This window comes from Heterocephalus glaber, unplaced genomic scaffold (assembly GCF_053883595.1).
Source record: "Heterocephalus glaber isolate CG9 unplaced genomic scaffold, H.glaber_assembly_v1.0 deba00000281, whole genome shotgun sequence".
In the NCBI taxonomy this organism is placed as follows: domain Eukaryota; kingdom Metazoa; phylum Chordata; class Mammalia; order Rodentia; family Bathyergidae; genus Heterocephalus; species Heterocephalus glaber.
The window spans coordinates 9,841,950-9,866,967 of NW_028258139.1; the positions used below are offsets into that span (position 1 = coordinate 9,841,950).

The 25,018-nt window shown below is 51.0% G+C and overlaps 1 protein-coding gene across 5 annotated transcripts; it reads right to left on the reverse strand.

Moving 5' to 3' along the window:
- Positions 1 to 608: 608 nt before the first annotated feature.
- Positions 609 to 24,899, reverse strand: Il17ra (interleukin 17 receptor A). 5 transcript variants are annotated; one of them, XM_004837609.3, is made up of 13 exons: positions 24,615 to 24,899; positions 13,992 to 14,016; positions 13,095 to 13,241; positions 12,211 to 12,320; positions 10,409 to 10,535; positions 8,453 to 8,500; positions 8,134 to 8,300; positions 7,008 to 7,091; positions 6,435 to 6,519; positions 5,694 to 5,705; positions 5,370 to 5,471; positions 3,091 to 3,132; positions 609 to 2,397 (listed from the first exon to the last, which is right to left on the reverse strand). In XM_004837609.3, exons 1-13 carry the CDS (start codon positions 24,750 to 24,752, stop codon positions 869 to 871), a joined length of 2,616 nt encoding a protein of 871 aa, XP_004837666.2. In that variant the 5' UTR covers positions 24,753 to 24,899; the 3' UTR covers positions 609 to 868. The 5 variants fall into 5 exon arrangements, with proteins under 5 accessions (XP_004837666.2, XP_004837667.2, XP_087042351.1 ...); XM_004837610.3 differs by having other exon boundaries at positions 8,134 to 8,297; positions 24,615 to 24,898; XM_087186225.1 differs by lacking the exons at positions 12,211 to 12,320; positions 24,615 to 24,899 and adding an exon at positions 17,719 to 24,207.
- Positions 24,900 to 25,018: the final 119 nt, after the last annotated feature.

The following is a 25,018-nucleotide window of genomic DNA, read 5'->3' on the forward strand; positions in this document are numbered from 1 at the left end:
CTGCGAATCATCTTATGAAAGGTGTCCCAAGCAGGTCTCACAGCTTGCAGTCCTGGCTCCTAGTGTGAGCCCCCAAGGATTCTCCCACCCTGAGCTCTTGCTTCTTTCCCATCCGCAACCTCTCCTTCTACTCCAGGTTGCCCTTGCTTCAGGAGCAGGACATCTCCAACCATGGTGCTGTGACCTCGGAAACTAGCTTCCCCTCGATCCCAGACTTCACCTCATCTGGGAGCTGTCCCCGGGCGAGAAGCCTGTCTGGTGTGTTCTCATGGCCCTGATCCTATTCAGCCTGCTGGTCTTGCACGGCTATCCTGTTTGCTGATCAGTGGATGTTATGCCCCTTGGTAGCCAGGGTCATGCCAAGTGTTATTTATTCTTGAATCCCAAGTGCCTAACACAGTGGTGGCGAACCTATGGCACATGTGCCCAAGTGGGTTGCTTGGATCACTGAAAGCTCTAAAAGGTTCACCATCACTGGCCTAACACATATTAGGTGCAAAACTAATGAAGCACTTAGCCCTTGGCTCCTGGGAGTAGCTATGGCTTCCTGTGGGACACAGATGACCAAGTGGTCATACAAAGCAAAGTTAAGGGGAGAGGGCCAGGGATCAGAGCCAAGAAGCATACACTTTATTCTCTTTTACTTATTTTGAGACAAGTCTCCCCATGTCTCCTGGATGGGCTGGAGTAACCTTACTGCCTCAGACCCCCCAAGCAACTGGGGCTATAGGCATGGGCCACTGCGTCCGGCTAAGATGTCTACATTTTAAAAGTAGATGCTTCACACACGAACACACATGTAGGTATATACACACATGTACAGCCCTGTGTACACGAATAACCTCTCCAGGCTCAGGACCAGGAGGCCCTAGGAGGGGGCCTGTCGTTCTGCAGTCGGCCTCTCTGACCCTGTACTGTCCCAGCCAGAGTTTTTCTGGAGCTCTTGGAAGAAAAGCTGCTGCTGGAGGCTCCTCAGGGCCTGCAGATCCTCAGGGGAGAGTTGCTTGGCTGGCTTCCACAGGCCCTGATCCTCCTCCTCCTCCTCCTCCTCCTCCATTTCAGCAAGCCCATCTGGGGGCTGTGGGGAGCTCCTGGAGATATAGCCTTGGTCAGACTGTACTGACTGCCGCTGCTCCTCTTCATATGGTGTGCAGGGGTCCTTGAGGGCTCCGAGAGATCCCTCCCACCCCTCCTGGGCCTGGCTGCTCAGACTCTGCTGCAGGAGTGAGAACATCAAGCCTTCCAGCTGCTCCCTCCCTTCATCCAGGTGACCAGGCGATGCCATCGGAGTGGTGCACAGAGGTGAGTCCTCGGGGTCCACGGGCAGAAAGAGAACACTGTTCCGCTGAGGGGTGCTGTTCCCCAGCAGTGGGCAGGCCTCCCCTTCCACCACGGCCAGCCGGCTGGCTGTGCTGCTCCCAACAGCGAGCTGGGCTGGTTCTAGTGCATGAGCTGCAGGGACCTGTTCCACGGGCAGCACCATGGTTCTCAGGGGCCAGGCCTCCAGCTCCCCCAGAGGCTGCAGCTGGGGCCCCAGCTTTGACATTACCCTTCTTTCCTTGCCAAGGCAAATATCCACCACCAGACAGCCCTCGGGGGCAGGTTCCCTCACCAGGGGCTTTTGCTTGACAATTCCCTCCCCTGGTGGCAGCAGTGGCTCTTCAAACACCTCTTCATCCAGGGATGGAAGGTCCTGGTCATCAGCATAGCGAAGGCACTCACGCTCAAACCAGTCGGGGCACTGGATCTGCAACTCCTGGAACCTTTCCACGGCCTCCCTGAGCTGCCTGCCGCTGGGGCTCTTGGGGTAGCTGTCTCCGGTGAGCTCCATGACGCGGCACATCTGGCCGGGCTCAAACATCTCCAGGTCCTGGATTCGGAAGTACACCTCCTCAAACTTGTCCATGAGAGGGTACTGTGAGGTGATGTTGAAGAGGTCAGGGACATCCTTCTCGCTGCTGATGCCAGTGAAGTAACAGATGATGTAGGTGCCGAAGCAGGCTGGCTTCTTGAAGTCAGGCAGGATCATGTTCATGGCCGCTGTGAAAAGGTCCCCAGTGGGCTGCTGGTGGTCACACCGCAGCTGGATGGCGGCTTCCTCCCAGCCCAGGATAGCCTGCCACTTGGCCTGGGTGCCTCGGGAACACAGGATGATGATTTTGGAGTTGCTTTCTATCATTTCCTGCTTCTGGCGACCCACCCAAGTCATGACCCCCACCTCTGAGATGACCTGTTCTTCTAGGAGGTCAAGGGCCACCTCAGTGCCACAGGCTGTGAGTAGGAACTGGGCGAACTTCAAGACCACGTCCACATAGAGAGGGTGATCAGCTGAGTAGACGATCCAGACCTTCCTGGGCTTCAGGGGCGGGGGGCTCAGGGCAGCCACTGGCAGGACGTCTACGGGAAACAAGGGGAGTGAGGCTAGGCACAGGGTCCTGGAGCCCAGGCAGGGTGTGTGCCCTGTTGGCCAGCCCTTGAGGAGCTGGGACCAAATGCAGAGCCTAGCTCCTTTGCCTAAGGAAAGGCGGGCTGGTGCCTCATGTGAAAAAGGATCTCGCTTGCATATTCCTATGTGAGGTTTAGCCTATACTTTAACTGCAAAAAGAAAAAAAAAAAGGGCACAAAACCTGCCTGCAGAATAGAAATGTCCTCTCAGGGAAGGACTTTTTTAAAAAAAAACAACAAATATGATACGCTCACCTTCCTTTCCTTAGATACCCAGGTGACTAAACACACGGTATACCAGGGCACCCTGAAGGCCCTCTTTTAGGGGTGCTGGCAGAGAGGTACTGAAGAGATGGTCCCTGGGGGGACCCACCTATCTATCTTGAGAACCTACCACCCACCTTTAAAACCAAAGATGCAGGGCCGGGGATTTAGCTCAGTGGTTTTACCGCCTGCTGTGCAAGCGCAAGGACCTGAGTTCGATCCCGGGTATCAGAAAAAAAAAAAAAAAAAAAATCTGGACCCACAGGGAGAAATACATTTTGGGACCGGGGATTTAGTTTGATCCCCAGTACCAAAAAAACCCAAACAAAAACCCCCAAAAAACCCAAAGTTGCAAGAATAAGTAAGCCTAGGGATACTGACCAGTGCCTTCGGTGCTCTTACTGTACTTCTCGTGGCGAGACCCTGGAAGGAAAAGAAATGCATTGGAGTGGCTCTTCTGAAAGAGAACACGGACCAGCTCAGAGTGTCTGCAGGAGCACTGGTCCACCCTGACACGGGAAGGACAGGAGCTGCTCCCTGTGGAGGGCACTAGAGGCTTCTGTGCCTTTGTAGGCACACAGCCTGGCTCTGCTGCGACCAGCTTCGTGGCTTGGGAAGGTTACTAGCACCTGGGAGATCCAGCTTCTTCCTCTGTAAAATGGGTCTGTGGGAGCAGCAGATGAGATCATGTGCGGGAAGGGCCCTGTGCACTGTATGTACTCAGTCAGCTGGGCTGCCAGTGATTATTTCGTGGCCCAGCTGGGACCCCGGTTAGGTTTGGGGGCTCCTCCTTGGCCCCTCACTACAGTTCTGGTTCCTGGCCTGCCTGCAGTTTGGTTCCTGTGAAGAGGCTATAGTTGAGGTAAAGCTCTTCCCCTAGAAGTGCCCATGTGGGACACAGATAACTTACAACACTTCTCTCTACAACGTCACAACCCCCTAGGTCACTTACAACACTTCCTCCTGGTATTTTTGAGGTGAAGTAGGGGAAACCTAAACACTTAGGCAATTGTTCCTTCAGACATGTGATGAAAAAATTATGTGAAGGAGTTCACTCCTCTGACAGTAGGGACATACAGAATCCACAGGTGACCAAGCCAGAGATTTATTTGTTGGTTTATGTGGTGCTGGGAATGGAACCCAGGGCCTCACACATACTAAGCAAGTGGTCTACTGCTGAGCTACAGCCCTAGTCCCTAAGCAGGTGATTTCAAACGTTAATTTCAATCCTCACTTTTTGGGCCTTTTCTCAGACTGCCAAAACAACCATCAAATAAACAGTGAGGTAGCTGGGTGTGGTAGTGAATGCCTGCAATACCAGCACTCTGGGAGGCTAAGGCAGGAGGATCATAAGTTCAAGCCCAGCCTTGGCAACTAAGCAATTTAGTGAGATCCTATTTCAAAGGGTGTGTGTGTGTGGCTGCTAGGGCTGTAGCTCTGTGTGAACATCCTAGGTTCAGTCCCCAGTACAGGCGAAAAACAAAAAGTGGGGCAGCTCAGGAAAGGTCAGAAATGCAATAGCAGCTCAAGGTATAGCTCAGTGGTAGAGTACTTGCCTAGCATGCATGAAGCCTGGGGTTTAACCTTAGCACTGAAAAAAAAAAAAGAAGAGTGCAATAACAAGAATGAAACTAGTCCCTTGACATGTGCAGAGAACATTAGTTTATAAAGTACCAGCTGAGATGTTATTTCACTCTCCCAATAATCCCCTGGACACAATAAAAATCCCAGCTTCCCAGGTACCTGAAGTAACAGCCTGGGGTCACAGAGGGGCAGGGAAGGACTGAACACCTTAAGCTGAGGACTCATGTTCTCCCTGACCAGAAGCTGGCTAGCAGAGGGGTACAGAGGGAAGGAACTGATACTGACTAATTCCTGCCAGCTAGCTTTAATTCTCACGAAGCCCGGAGCGGGAGGCGTTACAGTGTTATTCCATTTTACAGAAAGGAAAACCAAACCTAAGGTTTGTTAAGTGACTCTTGAAGCTAGCGAGGCTGAGAGGAGGAATACGTCAAGAACTCAGGGTCCAGAGCATGAGCCTCTCTGTGATGTCCTGCTGTGCCTTTTTTTCTCCCTGACCTCACATGTACAAGTCTGGGGGCTGCAGGATGGGGGTTGTTCAGCCTGCTCTACCTGTTTGGCTGATGATTCCTGAGGCAGGAAAATCCCCTCTAGCTCCTTCCAACCTGTTGATTTTAATTCTGTACTGCTCATTTTAATAGTACTAGTTGGCTGACAGCTACTGAGCAAATACCACTTACTGAGCGAGTTCCATGCTAAGAGGTTATGTGCATCATTCCACGTAATCCTTAACAGAAGTCTCAGGATGTGGGTATCACTGTAATTGCTCTTTTACACAGGAGACACCCCAGGCTACGGGAGCTAAGGAACGTGCCCAGGTAGCCTGCAGGGTAGCTGCTCTTGGAGCCCAGGTCAGCCCGATGCCCGGTTCTGGGTTCCTGACACTGAAAGCCTGGTGTAGGGTGATGGGCAGTGTGCTGGCTTAGCGTGATACCACAGGGCAGGGCTGACGGGTGCCCTCTGAACACGGGTGATGGAGACAGTCCAGGGGTGGGACTAGAGCAGGAAAGGAGAAAGGGGGACACGGGGAGAAGGTGACAAACAGGGGAATCCCTAAGCCCACAGCCTCCGGCCCTTACCTGGCAGCCTCCATGTCAGGCAGAGGATCATCAGGATGACAGAGCCCACCAGCAGGACGGAGATGCCCGTGATGAGGATGTACACCCACAGGGGCATGTGGTCTGCGCAGGCACAGCAGTGTGAGGGGAAGGCAGGGGTTGGCCCAGCCCCGCTCCCCGCTCCCCGCTTAGGGCTCTGCCTGCACCAGGATGCTCTGCTGACCTCACCCCCCACCGCCACTGCCCCGGGCCAGCTCAAGTTCAGCCCTGTCTGCCCGCTTCTGTCAGGCACTTGTGTGTGCCCTAGGAATGGGCCCTAAGCTGGGGAAGGAGATCTGTGCTTACCTGCAATGGAGGCTGCGATGAGAACAGAAGGAAAAAGAGAAAATGATATTCTTAATTACTAGCAGCCATGACAACACCCATCAATGATGGCTGCTGAGGCTGCAGTGACCTGGACCCTGCACCCAGCACTTCAGACTGGGCTGAACGCAATGTGACCACCTACACTAGCACCTTCAGCTGTCGGTCTATGAGCCGCCTCACCTCCTGCTCGGGAGCTAGGTTCACATCCAGTCCCGTGCTACATTTGCCGTGTCTGACCAGTGTGTGGCAGTGGCTTCGTGTGAACTGGGGCACGTGGCTGCTGAGGGAGAAGTCAGTGGCAGCCAGGGAAAAGGAGTGGCTGTTGCACCCCACAGGCTCAGGTAGAAATCTAGGGCCCTGCCACGTCTTTGGTATGTGACCTTGGACAAGTTTCCTCATCTGTGAACCTGGGGGGCGTCTCTATTTCACAGTATTGTGACTCAGTTTGTGAGGATCAGTACAGTTCTATGATAGTAACAAGCCCATTTTCTAGTCAAGGAAGCTAAAGACCAAAAAGGTTGAATATTCTGCCCAAGGCTGCACAGCTCATGAAAGGCAATCAGGAGTCCAACCCAGGAGTATGGCTCTGAACTCTCGGCTTCCGGTACGAATCACTCCAAGTTAAATTAACTCCTCCCGCCCATTCCTAGGACCAGGTCAGGACTTCTTAGCTCAAGCGGATGGCCTTCACCACACTCACCCTAGACACGTCTGACCTACCTGGGGTCAGCAGGATTTCTGGGCAGGGGACAGTCACCGAGTATCTGAGACAGTCATTCAGGCAGCTGCTGAAGAAAGGCTGGATCTGTGAGAGACAAGGAGGAGCCGGGAAGAGGGCCTCTGAGAGACAGAGGCGGAGACACATCTACCCACGGCCCTCCTCGCCAGCAGAGGTCATTTGCCAGGACTACAGCTTGGGTGACCAGGCCAGGATCTCCACGGCTGGTGAAGTGTACCTCTACTCCCAGTTGCTCGGGAGGCTGAGGCAGGAGGGTCACACGAGCCCAAGAGTTCAAGACCAGCCTGGGCAACATAGTGAGAGCTCTTCTTAAAAAAATAAAGGGAGATTTTTCCATATGGCTGAGGGCACAGGTCTCCCCTGGGTGAGAAGGAGTTAAAGGATCTCCACCCAGGTGAGGTTGGGAGAATGGGGGAGGGGAAAGGCAGAGAAGGCATCTGGCCATCCGGGGAACTCCAGAGGGCAGTGGCACTGCTTGGAGAGAGCTCAGTCCTCTAGCAGGAAGGCCCACCTGTGCGTGCTCTCCCACACCTGCCCGCACCGCATCTGCCTACCTGCACTTGGTGGCGGCAGCACCAGCTGGAATCCTCAAGAGCAACTGTGGTGCTGGTTCGCTGGTGGAATTCCTCTTGTCTGGGCTGGAGAGGGGAAGATGGGGAGGGGGTTGAATAAGAACTTCCTGTAGCACCTCCATGAAGAGGCTGTTGGGGACCCCACCCTCTGTGGACCAGTATACCCCACAGAAGGCCAGAGGGAGGAGTGCTTTTTCAGATTTCTGGTTCAGAAAAATCAGTGTTTTTGCAGGGCAACTGGATTTTGTCAAGTCACAAGCTCATCCATAACTGGTTATTTCCCCTGGCTCCAGCTGCTGGGCACTAAGGGCACGAATCTGTGTTCTCACCTGGCAGGCCTACAGAAGTAACAGCACATTCTCTGCACTAACCTGGCTGCACCTTATTTCTTATTTTTATCTGTCCTATGTCTTAATCTCGACATTTCTTTCTTTTTCTAAATCTTGAAATCCCTTTTGGATAAAGTAGACAGGGCCAAACAAAAGCAGAACAGGTGAGAACGTGGCGGGGGTGAGGGAGAACAAAAGCCTGGGGTGGCGGGCAGGGCACAATCAACTCTATTTCATCAACTAAAGAATCAAGGACAAGATGGAAAGGATCAGCTCTGGAGTCCTCTGCAACTCGGCAGGATGGAAGACAGAACTATCCACAGTTGTGCCTGATGCTCTGAGGTTGTGACAACATGGTTCTGCCAGGACCAGCACAGAGGAAGCCTGACGTTTGTACAGGTGGCTTTGAACTGTGGCAGAGCAGTTAAGAAAATGGCCGAGAATCTGGGAGTGGTGGTGCACACCTGTAGCATCAGTGCTCAGGGGGCTGAGGCAGGAGGATTGCAGGTCTGAGGCTAGCCTAGGCAACTTTTTTTTTGGTACTAGGGATCCAACTCGGGACCTTGTGCTTGCAAGGCAGGCAGCAGCACCACTGAGCTAAATCCCTGGCCCAAGCCTAGGAGAACTTAATGGGACCCTATCTCAAAATTTAAAATCAGAAAGGGAGAAAGAAAGGAAGGAGGGGGGGAAGAAGGGAGGGAGGGAAGGAGAGAAGGAAGAAGAAATGAAGGAAGGAAGGAGAGAAGGAAGGAAAGAGAGGAAGGGTGGCTGAGAATTACCACAGGTATTTGCTGTGTGTGCTCAAAGCAGCTCTGGTTCTCCGCTCGTGGAAAGCTCTTGACCAGTATCTGGTAGTGGGAGGATTCGTTCCACAGGGTGAAGCTCACCCGCAGCTGCCTGGCTTCTGGGTTCTCCACAGTGACATTGGGATCCCACAGACTGCCTGCTAAGGGCACAGATGTTGGCTGGGAGCAGGAAGGGGTACGTGTCCCCATGTGTGCATGGAGCCAAGTGTGCACACACCTGGCCTTGCAGGCGCATGCCCGCATGCCCAGTGCTGCATACGCCCTGGGGGAAGTTCTCCCTCCAGCCAGTTACCTGATCTCAGGCAAGGCGTGGTTATCTTCATCTCAGGGTCCTTGCAGTCTGCCGGCCCAAAAGAAGGAGACATCGTTAGGCCTTGGCCCTAGGAAGCCTGTTCTTCCAGACTCCTGACACTAGGGGCCACAGTCCCTTTCCTTCTGGGGAGCTTGTTCATTGCAGCACGATCCAGGTCTGGACTCTGCCACTGGCCCACTGGATTGGGGCAGCCTGGCCGCCTCTGCCCTGCTCTCCGAGGACACCTCCTGGTCTGGCATATTCCTTCCGAGCTTGCACTGGGAGGCCCAAGTCCTGGTCCTCTCCGCCTTCTTCCCGCCCACAGTTTCCTTACCCAGGTTGCCCTTGCCTCCTCCGGGCTGTCTCCAGGAGTCTCCATGGGCCCTGGCATCCCTCGTCTCTGATTTGGCAGATCTGAGCTAAGAATTCTAACTCGTTCTCAGATGCTCTGCAGATGCTGCTGGCCCATGGACCATGCCTGGGGGCCAAGGTTCTACAGTTACAGCCTTGGTCCTTCCTATCCCACATCCCTGGCCAAGATGCTTTTACTTTTGTTTAATAAGTCAGGGCCGGGGATTTAGCTCAGTGGTTTCGCCGCCTGCTGTGAGCGCGCAAGGACCCGAGTTCGATCCCCGGTACCAAAAAAAACCAAAACCAAACAAACAAAAAAAACAAAGAAGACATGTGGGTGGCAGGTGTGAGTCACTGAAGAGGGACAGGGACTGAGTCAGTCTGCTTTAGAACAGGACAGGGCCACGTCGGGAGACTTATTCATTCACAAAAGACTTATTGAGGCTTACTGTGCAGTGTCCTGGGCACTGGACACATAGTGGCAAGACCAAGTCCTTGTGCAGCCAGTAGAGATGACATTCTAGTAGAAGAGACCAATAAAAGCAAGCCAGGAGCATAGAATATCACATCAGGAAGTCGCAAACAGAAAGTAAAGCAGGGAATGCAGACTGTGTGGGTGCATGGGTGGATGTGTGTGCTTCGGAATGAGGAGTCATCACTGTCCTCAGCAAGCATTTCTTGGGCTGAGGGGACAGCTCAGTGGTCAAGCACTTGCCAAGTATGCGCAAGGCCCTCAGTTCTATCCTAGCACCATAAAACAAAACCAAAAGCAATCAGCATTTCCTGCCCACTACATGCAAGGCACTCTGTGCGGCTCTGGACATCACACAAATGGTGGAAGGCCTGGACTTGTCCTCCGTGGTTGGAGTCAGACGCAGCTGCCTCTAAAAGATGAGAAATGTCGATTACCCTAACTTTCCACCGTAGCCCAGGCCGCACTTCTCAGACTCAGTGTCTGCTCTTACTTTCACTTTTACCCTCCTTTTCCCTTTAGTTGGCCCAAGCTCGCTCTGCAGAGCCAGTTTTGCTCCCACGCTCCACTTTTACTTTCTCAAATAAACTTGGCAAAAACCCCACAAGACCAATGAGAAATGTTGCAATGGCTGAGATGCTGGGGACAGCGCAGGGAGAGGGAGGGAAGATGTACCCATGTCATGTGATGTTTTAGAAGGTAAACTTGGCAGCAATCATGGGCAGGATGGGTGAGCGGGGGTGGGGGACAGAGTAGGACGAAGGAGATGGGTGTTGGGTAGGTGCAGGCAGGATGGGGAAAGCGAGGAAGACAGTGAGGGAGGCTGAGCACAGGGCCCCCGCTCTTCCATGAGTGGCTTCCTTCCTGATACTCCCTGGCCCGAGACAGCAGGAGGAGCCTGCCTCCCATCAAACTCCTAGGATCCTGGGCCCATCTTCTGTGTTGTGCCAATGGAGAACAGGCTCTGCCGTCCAGAGGCTGCAGCTTCACACCAAGGGCTTCCAGGCCCTGGCATCGGTGCTTTTTGAGGGCACCATGCCAGGCAACAGTAGCCATCGCTGAGCTGAGTGACACTCACTAGTTTCTCCTCCCAGACTGAGTGGAGAAGGGAAAGGCTTGGAGGATGTGCTTACCAGGCACGAGGACATTCCTGGACAGGTGGTTTGGGTCCCCATCAGGGATGGGCTTGGGCAGGTGGTGAACGGTCACCTCATACTCCTGGCCAGGATCGACCATGAAGTGGTCAAAGGTAAAATGCCACTGAGGAAAAGGAAGAAAGGGATGCTGGAAGGGTCATACGTATCCTTGTCTCGCCCACCTGTGTGCCAAGAACCTAACCCCCATCCATTCTCCCCAGGTCAATCAAACTGAGAATAAGGCAGCCACCCTGACAGAATCTGAAATCAGGGCACACTATCCTTAGCCTTTATTTCCTCTGCTCTTTCTGCTTTTTTTTCTTTAAGTAATCTAGATCTGGCCTTATCAGTAGGGAGCACTGTCACACGCAAAGGACAGATGGGAGGATGGGGTGAGCTTGGTGGTGGAACAGGTGCTTTGCTTGCTCTGGTTTGATCCCCAGCACCCCCTTCCAAAAAAAAAAAAGACTTGGAGGAAAGTGGAGGCGGCCCCCACCCCAGCCCTATGGAGTTCCAGGACAATGGGAGTAAGGGACCTGAGCTGGAGGACTCAGGGCTGCTGGGAGACCTGGAACAAAAAAGGCAGCTAAAGACTATTTGTTAAATGACCTCCTTCCTACAGGGGACAACTGGTGACCTCTGGGGAACAGGGACAGCTGGACCCCCCTACTCACCCGGGACCCCAGGCGCCTTTATTCAGAGCCAACAGTTTGTGCTGCGTTATCTTCCAGATGGCACAGACACAGATGGTGGCTCCAACTCCCATTCTTTTTATTTTGAGAGGCCAGTTTCATTATGTTGCCCAGGCTGGCCCTCAACTCCTAGGGTCAGAGATCCTCTCACCTCAGCCTCTGGAGCTGCAGGGGCCTCAGGTGAGCCCCACTCTGTCTGGCTCTGACTCTATTCTAATGCCCTTACAGGCCCTTTGCTTCTAAGTAGATCCAGGCTCCTGATGCTCTCCTTTCACAAAGCAGGAGAGCTTCGGTGGCTTTGTTTAACACTGCAGGGGGATCTGTCTTTGCTGTTTGTGTCTTTGGGAGATGTAACTTGTTTTATTTGTATGTCCATATACATGTATGTACGTAAATAAATCTTTTTATGGTGCTGAGCCTGGAACCCAAGGCGTCCTAGCTGGCCAGTGCTCTACCACTGAACCACATCCAGGCTCTAACTTGTTTTGAAGCTTCTATTTGCAGATTTAAACAGTTTTCAAACTAGTTCAGGCATCAGAATCACCCAGAGGGCGGAAAACCCCAACTGCTGGGCCCCACCCTCTCCTTTCTGGTTCTGGAGATACGGGGTGGGGCCCAGGAATAAACATTTCTAACAAACTGGCTGGTGATGTTGGTGATCCAGGGAACATACTTTGGGAACCACTGCTTTCAATTAACTAACAACAATCAACATTTTACCCTCTAGCTGTCAGCAGCCACAAGCAAGCCTACACTGTTGTAGTATCCCGTCCACAGAAGGCCTTTGGCCCGCAACAAGTTTTTTCTTCCTGTAAGAATGGACAGCTAAAGGCTGGGGTGTGGCTCAGTGGAAGGGCCTGTGTTTAGTGATCCTGAGGGCCTGGGGTTCCATCCCCAACACTCAGCTAGGTACCGGAAAAAGGCAGGGGTGGGTATTTTGGGCACTGTCACTCACAGCAGCCCCTGGCCCCCTTGGGTAACCACCTTGAATTCTTCAGACCGCTAGCACCTTTGTGTCCTGACCACTCTCGGTTAAGGTGCCAGCCTGGAGACAAGTCTACACTGGCATCAACAAAGGGACACGATCCTTCAGGAGCTGTGTCTTACCCGCTTGTAGTGATTCAGTTTGGACAGAAACTCAAACTCCACACACAAATGTTCGTTGGTGTCCAGCTGCAGGATGGACAGCTCTGCGCCCTCAAGGTATAGGATGCTGGCTGTGGTCAGGAGGAAGTGGAGATGAGTCACCCGAGGCACTCGGCTCACTGGGTGTGCCACTTCCCCATCTGCTGTGCTTACTCATTTCTGCTTACCAAACTTGCCACTTCCTGTTCCCTTCAGCTCACTCTTGGGCTCAGCCTGCCGCCCAGAAGACAGCTGTTCCCAGCTGGCGGACAAGTGACACTTTACACTGGGCTGGCAGCAGAAGCTTTACGAACTTGTGGCTGGGGTGCTGGCAGCACACGTGACCAGCCTGCTGTCCTTGCAGTGGTTGTGGGGGCCTGCACTGGGCACACCGACCGGGGACTTAAGAGGACGGACTCTACGCCCTGCTCACAAATCTGGGGCTGGCTCTGTTTAGCCCTAACCTTCCCAACTCGGTAATCAGACTCCCGGTTCCTGAGGAAGTCTGGGGGATCTTAAAAAGTACCAGCCCCAGTCAAGGGAAAGGGCAGGGTGGCAAATGTGTTACCAGTTCTCTGCAGTTCCACTTGCCTCTCCCCCTAGGATAATAAAAATTTGGGGCAAAAGATGGGTTTTCATAAAAGATAGTGTGATAAGAAGCTGCTACTGTGGGTTCATGTTTAAAACACTGAAAAAGTGTTAACGGAATGAAATGATGAGTCCTTCCAGCACCCAACTGGAGCCCTTGTGTCTGGGCCCAGGTGTGGGGCTCCACTGCTGGGTCTGCATGGGAGGCCCGATGGTCTGGACCGCGGCTGCACGTGGAGAGGGGGGCTCTCCCAGGACCTGGCTGGGCACCCACTCACCATCCGTCTGCAGCGTCCACTCGATGTGTACCACGGGGACGAGGTCTCCATGCTTCGTGCGTGCAAGATGCAGCTGGACATGGACACTCTTTGGGGAGGAGGGGGTCAGGTTTCGAGGGTGGATCCAGCTGTCATCCAGGCAGGTACCTGACAGCCAGAGAAAGGCAACAATCACAGACTCGCAGGGGAGACCCTGAGCCCACCCTCAGCGGGTCATTGTGACTCTCGGCAGGTCCTGGTGTCCATGGCCCTGCTGCCTCTTTTCTAAGGCAGATCTGTGGTCACTGCCAAGATCTGAGTCTAAAGGGCATTTGGGGAGGTGGGTTTTGAGATGAAGCGGTGACTGGAAATGGGGACACAGGAGGACAGGGCAGGAGTAAGAGCTGCTTTATTTTTATATGTCAGTGTCCTTAAATAGCACAGACTTGAAATGAAGTATTTGCTTCTTCCCTGAATTAACCAAATTGAAGGGGCTGAGGAGGTACAGTGCTTGCCCAGCATGTGTTAGGGTCTAGGTTCAAATTCTCTGCATAAAACAGTAAGAAAGCCCCCAAATTACCCCAAACCAAAACCCAAACCAAACCAACACCACAGATGTCTCACTTTAGGGAGAAGCGGTGGCAGATCAGACTGTATTACAGACACACTAGGGCAGCACACCAGAACAACAACTCTGATTCTCATTTCCCGACTTTTGCATGTGAATGTTTTCTGTAGGAGGCGCAGGTGCCTACATCTGAGATTTGCCTGTTGATGGTGACAGCCCATGGTCTGAACTTGCAACGAGGTAGCAGAGTTTCTGCCAGAAATCAGCATGAGCCTATTGCTTCATTAATAAAGCAACAAGAGGAACTAGAAAAAAAATAAAAAGAAAGAAAAGAAAAAAAGAGGACTTACTATTCTTGACTGTGCAGTTTAGCCCCTGTGGAAAGAAAGAAAGTGGTAATTACAGCTGAGAAAGAACTTTAATTCACATGCCAGGTTCCAGACGCTCCCCCCAGGCTCATTTGGGAGAATGAAATGTACACAGCACTCTCTTCTGACTTTTGGGGGCCGATTCTCAGTGGAGGGGGGCATCCCTTTTTCCCATATAAGGAAGGCGTAGAGTGCATGGCAAAATGGAACTGGAGTCTTTTTGAGTAACTATTCCAAGCAGGAACTTTACAAGTTTAAAAGACACTGAGAGGGCTCTCTTGGGGAACCCCCCTAAAAAGTTCCTTAAGCCTCTTGAGGTTCCAATCTTCAGTCTGGATAACAGTGCTGCAAGAGGCGGAGAAGGCTGCAAAATTACAACTCTTGTCACACATCAGTTATGGGAAATTCATGCAGTCTCTATAAATCAACTAGAAAAATATGTGCTTGAGCTCTGTTAGGGCTTGTGTTTCGGTATCCCCCCAAAGCCTCACGCAGATGAGGTGGGACTTTCTTCGCTGGTAATTCTCCTGTTACCTTTGCTGCCTTGTGTGCGCCATGTTGTTTCTATTCTTCGATGCTTGTTTGCCATCCTGGCCTCAGAACCAGTCAGTTATGGACTGAAACCTCTATGAACTGTGAGCCAAATAAACCCCTTCCCCTCTAACTTTGGGTGTTGAGTATTCTGTCTCAGCAAGGAGAGAAAAGTAACTAACACAAGGCCACTCTGGGTGATTTATATATAACACATATTATATACTGTACATATTTTACATTTTAGTAAAGTCACTAATCCTCAAAATCCTTTTTTGGGGGTGCTGGGGATGCAAGCCAGGGCCTTCACTATGTTTAGCAGCGCTCCACTGCTGAGCTACGCCCTCAGTCTGAATAACACACATATGAATACAATCCCGGCCCCATTTTATGGATGGGGAAGGGCGATCACCATTATTACACTTACTGCTTCTCATATGGACCTATTCCACAGCAGATCTGGAGGGTCAAATTTATGATAAACATTATCAGGGACATGGAACAGTAGGCTTAAGTTTTGCCAGCTGACCACTCTGGAAAATACATGCACACATGTGCACACACACACACACACCCTCCCTCACATCCCTGGGGTTGAGTTGCCTCACCAAGCCTCAATTTCTTCCACTGGAAAATTGGAATCCTCCTACCACAGTGTCCTAGTGCTGCTGAGATTTAAAAGACACAGATGGGAAATACAGATCTGGGGCAGGGTGGGCTGGGGCTGAGGGCAGTGGGTGTACAGGTGGCCCTTCACTTCTCAGTGCTCATATATCTGCACTAGAACCCATCTCACAATGGAATGGAATACATTTGCGTGTGAGGTCACATTTACAGGACAACACAGTCCTCCAGCACTGTTGGCTCTCTGGGAGCCCCAAGGGAATCAGGAGGAAGTTTTGCTGGTGGCAGTGTCCAGAGAACTGTCTCACCGACTGTTCAACCAAGTGTTTGTCCAGTGTCTGGCACATGATGGCTGCTCTTTAATTAATGGTTTTCCTTTTTTAGAATCCTGCATATAGTAAATACCCAGTAAACGAAAGCTTTTTTTCTTTTCTTTCTTTTTTGTTTTTGGTACCAGGGATCAAACTCGGGACCCTGCACTTGCAAAGCAGGTGCCGGAACCACTGAGCTAAATCCCAGGCCCTTTTCCTTTTTTTTTTTGAGACAGGGTCTCACTATGTAGTTTAGGCTGGCCTTGAACTCACTATGTAGTCTAGGCTGGCCTCAAACTCACAACAATCCTCCTGCCTCAGCCTACTGAATGCTGGGATTTCAGGTGTGCAGTACCACACGAAGCTCTTAACTAAAGCTATTTCTGAAGGGCAGACTCTACATGTCCTATTTGGCAGTCAGCAAGGGAAGACCCCAGAACTCAGGCTTGGTGTTTCCAGTTCTTAGCTGCCCAGACTGACTGGATTCATTGAATGGGGCAGAAAGACACATGCTGAAGCTGAGCAGAAGCACAAATTTAAGGCCAATGGAGAGATTTGGTATGTGTGCAGGCAGGACATTGGGGCTGGCACCTGTGCCTCTCAAGAGGAAGTGGAGAGCAGGGCTTAGTGAGAGAAGACACCAAGCTGCAGGGTTCATTTACAAAGTGGGCAGACGGGTCCACCTTAAGTGGCTTATTTCATCTGTGTCCCACCTCTCTGGTGTTCTCTTGCTGGGACACCAGTTTCTCAGCCTCAGGGCCCAGACTCAGTGTCCTGTACAGCTCCTGGTGGTTCACTGTGTCTAGTGGCCCTGGGCTCCTGGTACAGCCCAAGAGGGTTCATGCCATACCATCTCCTGAAGGCTGAGGAGATGGAGCCCATGAACCTTCTCCTTTTGCCTCCCACTTAAAACTGTCAGATGGGCCTTGGATGACCAGATGCTGGCTCTTTCCCCTTCAGATGGGCGCTCTTCTAATGGGAAGCAGACACTCCGTTGGGGTAACTTCCTGTCATTGCCTGGTAGCTACTCAAACACCACTGCGAAGCACTGCCAGAGGAAAGGGGCGGGTCTAAGTGGGAAGGTTTGAGAGCTGACTAGGGATGGGTAAGTGGCTTCCTCCTCTGTCGCTGAGCTCGATAGAAGCGACTGTTTTTGATAAATACAACACTTGTATTTATTTTCCTTCAGTCATGGTTTCCATCTAGATGTCCCCCCCAAAGCCTTATGCGCTCATAGGTGGGGCTTTTGGAAGGTGATTGGATCATGGGGGCTAACGCTGACTTGATGTGGGGAGCCAGGGTCTGGTCGGAAGAGGTGGTCACTGGGAGTGTGACCTGGAATGGTGCATCAGCCTCCGATTCCTTTCTTCACTCTCTGCTTTCTGGCTGCCACAACAGGAGCAGCTTTCCCTGTGCCATGCCATCCTGCCTTGGAGCTGGTGGACTATGCACTGAAAACGTGAGCCAAGATAAACCTTTTTTCCTTTGTTGGTGTTTGGTATTGAGTCTAAATCACCTTTTATTTCCATCATGCTTAGTTTTCTAAAGACAGCCCAGAAGGTGGGCAAGGTGGTGCATGCCTGTAATTCTAACACTCTGGGAAGCTGAGGCAGGAAAAACACAAGTATGAGCCTAGCCTGGGGAATCTTTTGACTTAGCATGACCCTGTCTCAAACAAACAAACAAACAAAGGTGCTGGGAATGTAGCTCAGGGAGAAGGTACTGAGTTTAATCCCCAGTACTGTAAAAGAAAACAAAGAAAAAAGAACTAAAACAAACAATGCAAGCATGAATCTTATCTAATACCCCTCTAGCATTTTTAAACATAACTTTGTAGGTTTTTTCCTTTAATTTGACATTATAAATTATGATGATGCTGTGATAATAATGGACTCTGTATTACTAGAATAAATCCTACCAGGTTATAGATTTATTATCCTTTTGACATTCTGTTATATTAAATTTGTTACTGTATTATTTTAGAATTGCTTGTGTCTATATTCATAAGTGACACCGGCCCATAGTTTTCTCTTTGTAGAAAATTTGTCAAATCTTAGAATTAAACTTTTGCTATCTTTAAAAAACGTAGGTAGCTTTTCCTTTTGTTCTGTGGCGTTCAACGCCCATCAATAGCTGAATAAAGTGGAATCTAGTTAAATCCAAATATCTATCAAAATGGAAACGGTCGCGTAGCCTACAGTGTTATGCAAATGTTAAGAAAAATTAGCGACACAGATATTTACCTATTCACTGGGAGTGAAGAGGAACAGGTTGCAAGGAACTTTTAAAAACCTTTTTTCAGATATGCTCTTGCTATGTTGTCCAGGCTGGTCTCGCGTTCCAGGGCTCAAGTGATCCTCCTGCTTCAGCCTGCGGAGTCCCTGGGACTACAGGCACATGCCACCAAGCCTGTCTACAAAGAACTTTTTACAGCAAGATCCCATTTCCTATGGAATTAAGTGATGAAAAGACCTCCCAATATATTTGTAAATGTTTGAGTATCACTGCATGAACACAGAAAATCACGTGGACAGATACATGTCAGCTGTTAACATGGGGGCTTCTGGGGATAAAAGGGTTGAAGCAGAAAGATAGTAGGAAGAAACATAAGTCTGAGACAGATTTAAACAAAGCAGGAAAATATGCATAGGTGAAATGTAGCACATAAGATTCCATTAAAGGTTCAGCACTTTATTTTTGTTTTGCTTTGTGGTACTGGGGATCGAACTCAGGACCTTGCACTTGCCAGGCAGGCACAGTGCCACTGAGCCACATCCCCGGTCCTTCCATTAAAGGTTGTTACGCATTGACTATGTACACCTATCTTCTCAAACCATAGGAAAATTATAGGAAAGGGACTTTTTAATGCATACTAAAGGACAAAGAGGCAACCTCAGTGGGTAGGAGACGTGAACACATTTGTTTGTTTGTTTGTTTTTTGTTATCAGGGATTGAACACAGGACCTCGCGCTTGCGAGGCAGGTGGTGGAACCACTGAGCTAAATCCCTGGCCCTGAATACATTTTTAAAAGTTGAAGTGGAAGGAGTGGGCAAGTGGCTTTAGGTGCATGGAACAACTTCATCTGAAGGCCATGGAAGGAACCGCTGGCTGGAAAAGAGGCTGAGAGCCCCTCAGAACCCTTGTAACAATCAGGCCTTCAGAGGGAAGGGCACTAGGTCTGGGTCCCCCTGGGCAACCCTGAGGCCCTGCCCAGGCCTCAGAGCAACAGGCCCAGAGGAAAGGACTCTGAGCACTGACACCTGACTGCTGCCCTCAGGCTGGCCTGGCCCTGGGCCTGACCTCCTCCACGTTCACAGACCCTAACTACACGGTGTTCAGTCAACTTGTGAGGACTTCCTTCTCCTCACAATGTTCTCAGCCAGCCACGGAGTGCTTGATATTTGAGAGGAATTTCCTCTGTGAAAAACAGATTAAAATAGAATTTTGAAAAATGCTCCTAGAGGAAACAAGACAATGGTGAGAACAGAATAAAAGTAAAGCGAACAAATAAAATTATAATAGCCCCCAAAGAGAAAAGAGAGGACACTGCATCTGTAAGATAAAGAAAGAAAACGAGCAAGCCAAGAATGAAAGTGAATCTGGAAAACAAAAAATTCAAGGGCTGTGGGTGTAGCTCAGTGGTAGAGCATTTGCTTACCGTGAGTGAGACCCTGGATTCAATGCGCAGCAAAAAAGAAAACAAAATTCATTACAAGGGCTGGGCTATAAAATTAAAGAGATTTCTCTGAAAGAAGAACAAACACAAATAGAAGATAAAATATATGACTATTAGAGAATCAATTTAAGAAATACAAGATATGGCTAACAATTTCCAGAAGGAGATTACAGAAAAAAGAAAGTAGAATGGAAATTATTATTGTTATTATCATTTTGAAGACAGGGTCTTGTTGTGTAGTTCAAGCTGGCTTTGAACTCATTATGTAGCCCAAGCTGGCCTCAAACTTGCAGCAATCCTCCTGCCTCAGCCTCAAGTGCTGATATTGCAGGCATGTGCCACCATGCCTGGCTGAAAGAAATTATTTTAGGAAAAAGGAAAGAAGACTGTTGAGTTGAAGAACACACATGGCCAAATTAAAAACTTTCACTGAATGGCCTGCACAGCAAATTAAGAAAGAAGACTCAGAACATGGCTGGATATCAAAACACCATTGAATACCAGGATTAAAAACACAAAAATCCTAAAAGTTTCTAAAAAAACCCCAACAGGTTAGGTTCCACAGAAAGAGCTAGGAAACAGAATGGCATCGTTTGCTTAAAGCTTGGACTGTTTGCTTGAATGCCTTTAAATTTCTAAGGGAAGAATACAGATATTTTCAGACATGTATACTATGTATGTCTATATTTCTCCCTCATCCACCTAGAAAGTTGCAGAGGACACACTCCAACAAGAGGAGGGTGAAAGTGAGGCCCTTGAGGAGCACGACACAGGACCCAGGACCCGGGAGATTTGGCCACACCAAAGGTCTAGAAAGGAGTCAGTCTAGGTCAGAGCCGGTAAATAAGGAGCCTGGGGAGGGAGTTCTCTGAAGGAAGGGAAATGAAACAATATCTGAAGATTGGGGGAAAAATGATGTGAAAACCTGACAGAAACACTAAGACCAGTCACATGGAAAAGTACTCAAGAATGAAAGCAATCACCTCTGAGGGAGTGGGGGAAAGAACCCTGACCAGAAAACAGAATTCAAGTCCACACACTTCCTCAGCAGTGAAGACTGCTCACCTGTTCTCATAATGTAAATGCTGGCTCAACTAAAACTGTGACATAACCATAATGGCAAATGCTGAGGAGAGGCAGAAGAAGGTAATGTAATTTGCATTATTAAAACATTCAACAGGGCTGGGGATTTAGCTCAGTGGTCCTGGCACCTGCCTCGAAAGCGCAAGGTCCCGAGTTCAATCCCTGGTACCAAAAAAAAAAAAAAAAGAATTAACAACATGGGTACATTTAGAAATATGGAGGTAAATGTCCAAAGAAATAAGCAGAGGAATTTGTAAGTTATTACCCCCAAGGAGCAGGTTTAGGAGTGAGGCAGGAATCTACTGCTTTTTGTTTTAAACATCTTAGGATGAGTTTTAAAGGAGGATTCCATATATTACTTGATAAAAATTAATTAAAAGATAAAAGTTTATGTTGATATTACTCTAAACAAACAAAATTGAAAATGAGATGCATAACTATTTTATGTAGAGGAAGAAGTAGTGGACATATGTCCTTATCATTTAATTCCCATACAGAATTTACCCTAATATAGCAGTTTCCATAATGTAAGAAAGTACTTTCAGGCTGGGTATGGTGGTGCAAGCCTATAAGCTCAGCACTCTGGGAGGCTGAGGCAGGAGGATCACCAGTTCGAGCCAACCTCAGTAACTTAACCATTTGTGGTAAGACCCTATCTTAAAAGGGCTCGAGCTGTGTGAAGGCCCTGAATTCAATCCCCAGTGGACCCTTCCACCAAGGATGTTCTTTGGGGAATACTCAAATAGATCCTGTTCTGTCCAACAATCTCCTGCCCAACAGTCATCCATAATTTCTTCACTACGCACTTCCTGTCCTTGGGGCTGGGAGGGTGTAACTCTCGGTACAGCATGTGCTTTCCATGGGTGAGGCCTGGAGCACCCCCAGCAGTGCAGAAACACCAAAAACCAACAACAAAAAAGCACCCAGCAGACAAAACAAGCAAACCAAAAAAATAAAAGCCATCTTCCCATTCTTCAAAAATAGCAAGATCAAAGAGCAAGGACCCGAGTTCGATCCCTGGTACCAAAAAAAAAAAAAAAAGCAAGGTCAGAATATGATTTATCAGCTGCATGCTTGTGAATGGCCCTGGCCAGTCACCTGGCCTCTCTAAAGCAGATTCACCACACAGCCCTCGCAGGTTGCTGTAAGCACTGAATGAGGGTGGTGTGTCACTACCTGCATACTGGCGGGGCCAAACCCCAGGTCAATGTCAGTACAACTCCACGACTGTAGCTCCTGGCCTCTTGCATTCACACGCGTGGCCTGTGAGGCCAAGATCATCTCTTTTATAGAAGACGACACTGTCTCCTGAGAGGGGAGTTACCAATGCGGGGCAACAGTACAGGTGAGAGAGGAGAGCCCAGGTCTTCTGACTGAGCCGCAGGCTTCTGGTTGCTGGATGCTAACTGATGTCATTACCTGCTCAAGGGAGATTAGCCTGGAGAGCAGTGAGCAGCTGGGGCAGGAACCGGGCCTGATAACCAGCACCTGCCATCTGCTGGTCTATGGCTCCCAACCCCCAGCCCTGCCCGCCTGAGTGCCTCCACCACAATAGCATCCACAGAACACAACTGTTCACACTCTGGAAGAGTGGCAGGGCTAGAAGCAGCTTTTGGCAACCAGAAGATAAAAGGGTTAAGCCAAACAGTTACTCTACCACAAGTCAAAACCTCAAGTGCTCAGGGAAAAAAAAGCTCGAAACACACGTCCTATCGTTAAAACTGCTAACGTTCACACTGGCCAACGTCAGGTTCTTACAGTCTTTGCTTACGGGCCTTCCTCCAGGTTGTACCAGTTACACGGTATCTGCAAGGAAGCCCAGGGAAAAAGAGCACCCAGGAAGTGCAATTACTTAGGGTTTCTCCACTGTTGGTTTCTGTGGGCAAATCAGAGTCATTTGGGTTTTGAGGTGCCAAATCCAGGCAGCCAGAACCACTGCTAAACTGCACCTCCCTCCCTTTGTTCTTTTGTTCTTTCACTCAACACAGAGTTACCAAACCCCACATCCTGTTCTTGCAGCACTGAGCTAGGAAGAGAAGAGGCATGCAGAAAGCTTCTGCCCAACTTTGGATGGAGTCATCGAGGCAGGCTTTGGACAGACACTTAGATTCTGGGAAGTAGTGCAGACCCACCCAGTCTCTTCACTGTGGAAATAAGGAGACCAAACCCAAGCTGCTTGAACTGCGAAAGGCTGCAGAATGTGGAAGTGGAAAAGTCAGGATGGAAACTCAGGCTTCTGGTCTCCCCATCCCTACTACTATGTCATAGTGTGTGCACTAGAACACCAGGGGAAGGAGAAAAATGGGAAGGGTGTGGTTTCTTTCTGTGGTGCTGGGGATGGAACCCAAGGCCTTGCAAGTACTTTATTACTGAGCCCTGGCCTCCAGCCCTGGCTTCTTTCTTTTTTCTTTTTGAGACAGGGTCTCACTATGTAGTTCAGGCTGGCCTCGAACTTGCAGTGATCCTCCTGCCTCAGCCTCCAGTATACAGATTATAGGCATGCACCACCACACCCAGTGACTTCTTTCTTTTAAAAGGACTGGTGAATGGAGCAAGGAAGCTGCTTGTGGAGAACTGGTTGTCCATAAGGCAAGTGCAGGTAGCAGAGAGAGGAAGGAAGACTTCAAGATTGCCTTTCTGCAATGAGGTTGGGCTGCTGCCCAAGAATCTGTCTTTTCATTGTTCCAGGTAAGTGAAAACTCTTTAGGTCTGGGGATAGAGCTCAGCGGTAGAGCACTTTCTTAGCATGAATGAGGCTCTGGTTTCAACACCCAGAGCTGCCAAAACAAAAACAGACAAACGAAACCCTAAAAACCCACAATCCTTTTAGTCCAGCTCTCCTGCCCTTCATGATGGGGCCCTTACCCCTGGTCTAGCTTCTCATCTGACTCTCCCGCCCCACAGACCCTCCACTTCTGCTATACAGGTTACCCCACCCCATCCAAGGACCTTGTCCCAGGCCCCTTCCACTACCAACCATTTTCTTCCTGTGAGGTTCCCACTAGCCCTGCAGGCGGCCCAGACATTATAGTCCAAGGTGTATTTTTCTACAATCCACCACAATACCTTGTATTTGGTGGGCACAGAACAAGTGGCCATCCACAAATTCATTCCACAAATGAATAACAAATCCTCGATCCTGGATTTGTATAAAGCCTGCAGGAAAGACCTAATGAGCCCATGTCTCTCTGTTTTGCCCACGAGTGGCAATGACAAGGACATTTCCCAACATCACATCAAAAACATCTTTTTTTCCTTGCAAAATAGTCAGTAAATCTCCACCCTCTTTTGGTAAACCTACAAAATTAGATGAGAAATAACGCTTTCACATCCTCTGACTCAGACACTGAGCAGCATTCCCTCTGGGGTCTGTGGTGGCAGTGGAAGGGAGGGGACTGAGAAGACCAGAAAGCGCAGGAAAGAGGGAAGGAAAGTGTATTAGGGGGGCACCGAGTTGTGCTGCTTCTTTTCTGTGTTTTCTTCTCCCGCAAGGCAACTATCCGCAGGGGGGCGTGTCACTTCCTGTGCCCGCAGGCGGGGGACCGGGGTGGGTGGGTAGCGTTCTCCTTCGCAGTCACGAAGTAGCGGACATCCCACAGCGCGATCACCTGGTTCCCAGACCCAGTGGCGGTGGTGGGAGGGGCGGTGTCTTAAGAATCCTCTGTCTGTCCTCAGGGCTTTGCCCCTCTGGGGAGGTGGCCCTCGCCACCCCTCTGCAGATGGTCCGGCCACGTCCCTGAACCCTGCAGGGCGCCCGCGCGGCACCATCTGCCGGGTTCTGCCTGGGGTTGGAGCTGAGGTCCGTCAAGGTCCCGACCTTCCGCAAAGCCACCCTGCAATCCGGCTCCCCAGGATGGCTCGGGTCCTTTGGCTGCATTAAGGGCACAGTAGTAGGATCGGTCTCCCTGGGGCTAGCCGTGCCGGCCGGCCAGAGAAGGGGGACTTACAGGGTGCACAGCCCCAGACCCGCCCCGCTCCTCCCGAGGTCCCCTCTCCTGCCCCTTTCCAACCTGCCCCGCCAGCCTCCCCCGCTGGGCCCCTGCCCTCGGTCTTCCCCAAGCTCTGAGGCCTGGGCGGAGCTGTCACTCCCGCCTCCAGTCTTCGACGGCGGGTCAGGTTGTGCAACCCGCGCTATGCGATCGTTCCTTCCTCCAACTCCCTCTCTTCCCAGATCTACACCGCAACTCCCAACTTAGCTTGCGGAGTGTCCTCGGCGCCCGCGATCTTAGTGCGCTAGCCCTAGACTCCTCCGTGACCCCTCAGCGCTGACTTCCTGCCTCCCCAGGTGCGGCACGTAGTCCCGGACACCCGCTCGCGCCCCGGTCCGCTCCCGCACCACCTTCGGGTGCCCCCGCCTCGGGGACGTGTCGGAGTCTCACCTCCTGCGAGCAGGCGGGCGCCGGATGGTCCAGGAGCCGCAAGGAGGAGCGACCCGGGGCCAGCATGCTCAGGAGCAGGAGCAGCGGCCCCAGAGGGGGCCCCGGGACGACGGGCGGCCGCCGGCGCCGAGCCCCCATAGCTGTGGCACTGTCGCTGGGGGCTGGCGGCAGAGGTCTGGGGGCGCAGGGAAGGGTCGCCCGGGACTTTACCGTAGCCGAGCGTGGCAGCCCCCAGCGCCCAGCAAGCTTCCGGCTCCCAGCCCGCCTCGAGGGGGCGGGATGGCGGGCTGGGGGGCGGAGCTGGGGCGGAGGCGGGGCGGCCTGGAGGGGCGGGGCGGGGATAGAGCGGGGATGGAGGCGGGGAGGTCCCTGTCCGCGTGCGGCGTGCGCGCTCCACCCCGGGT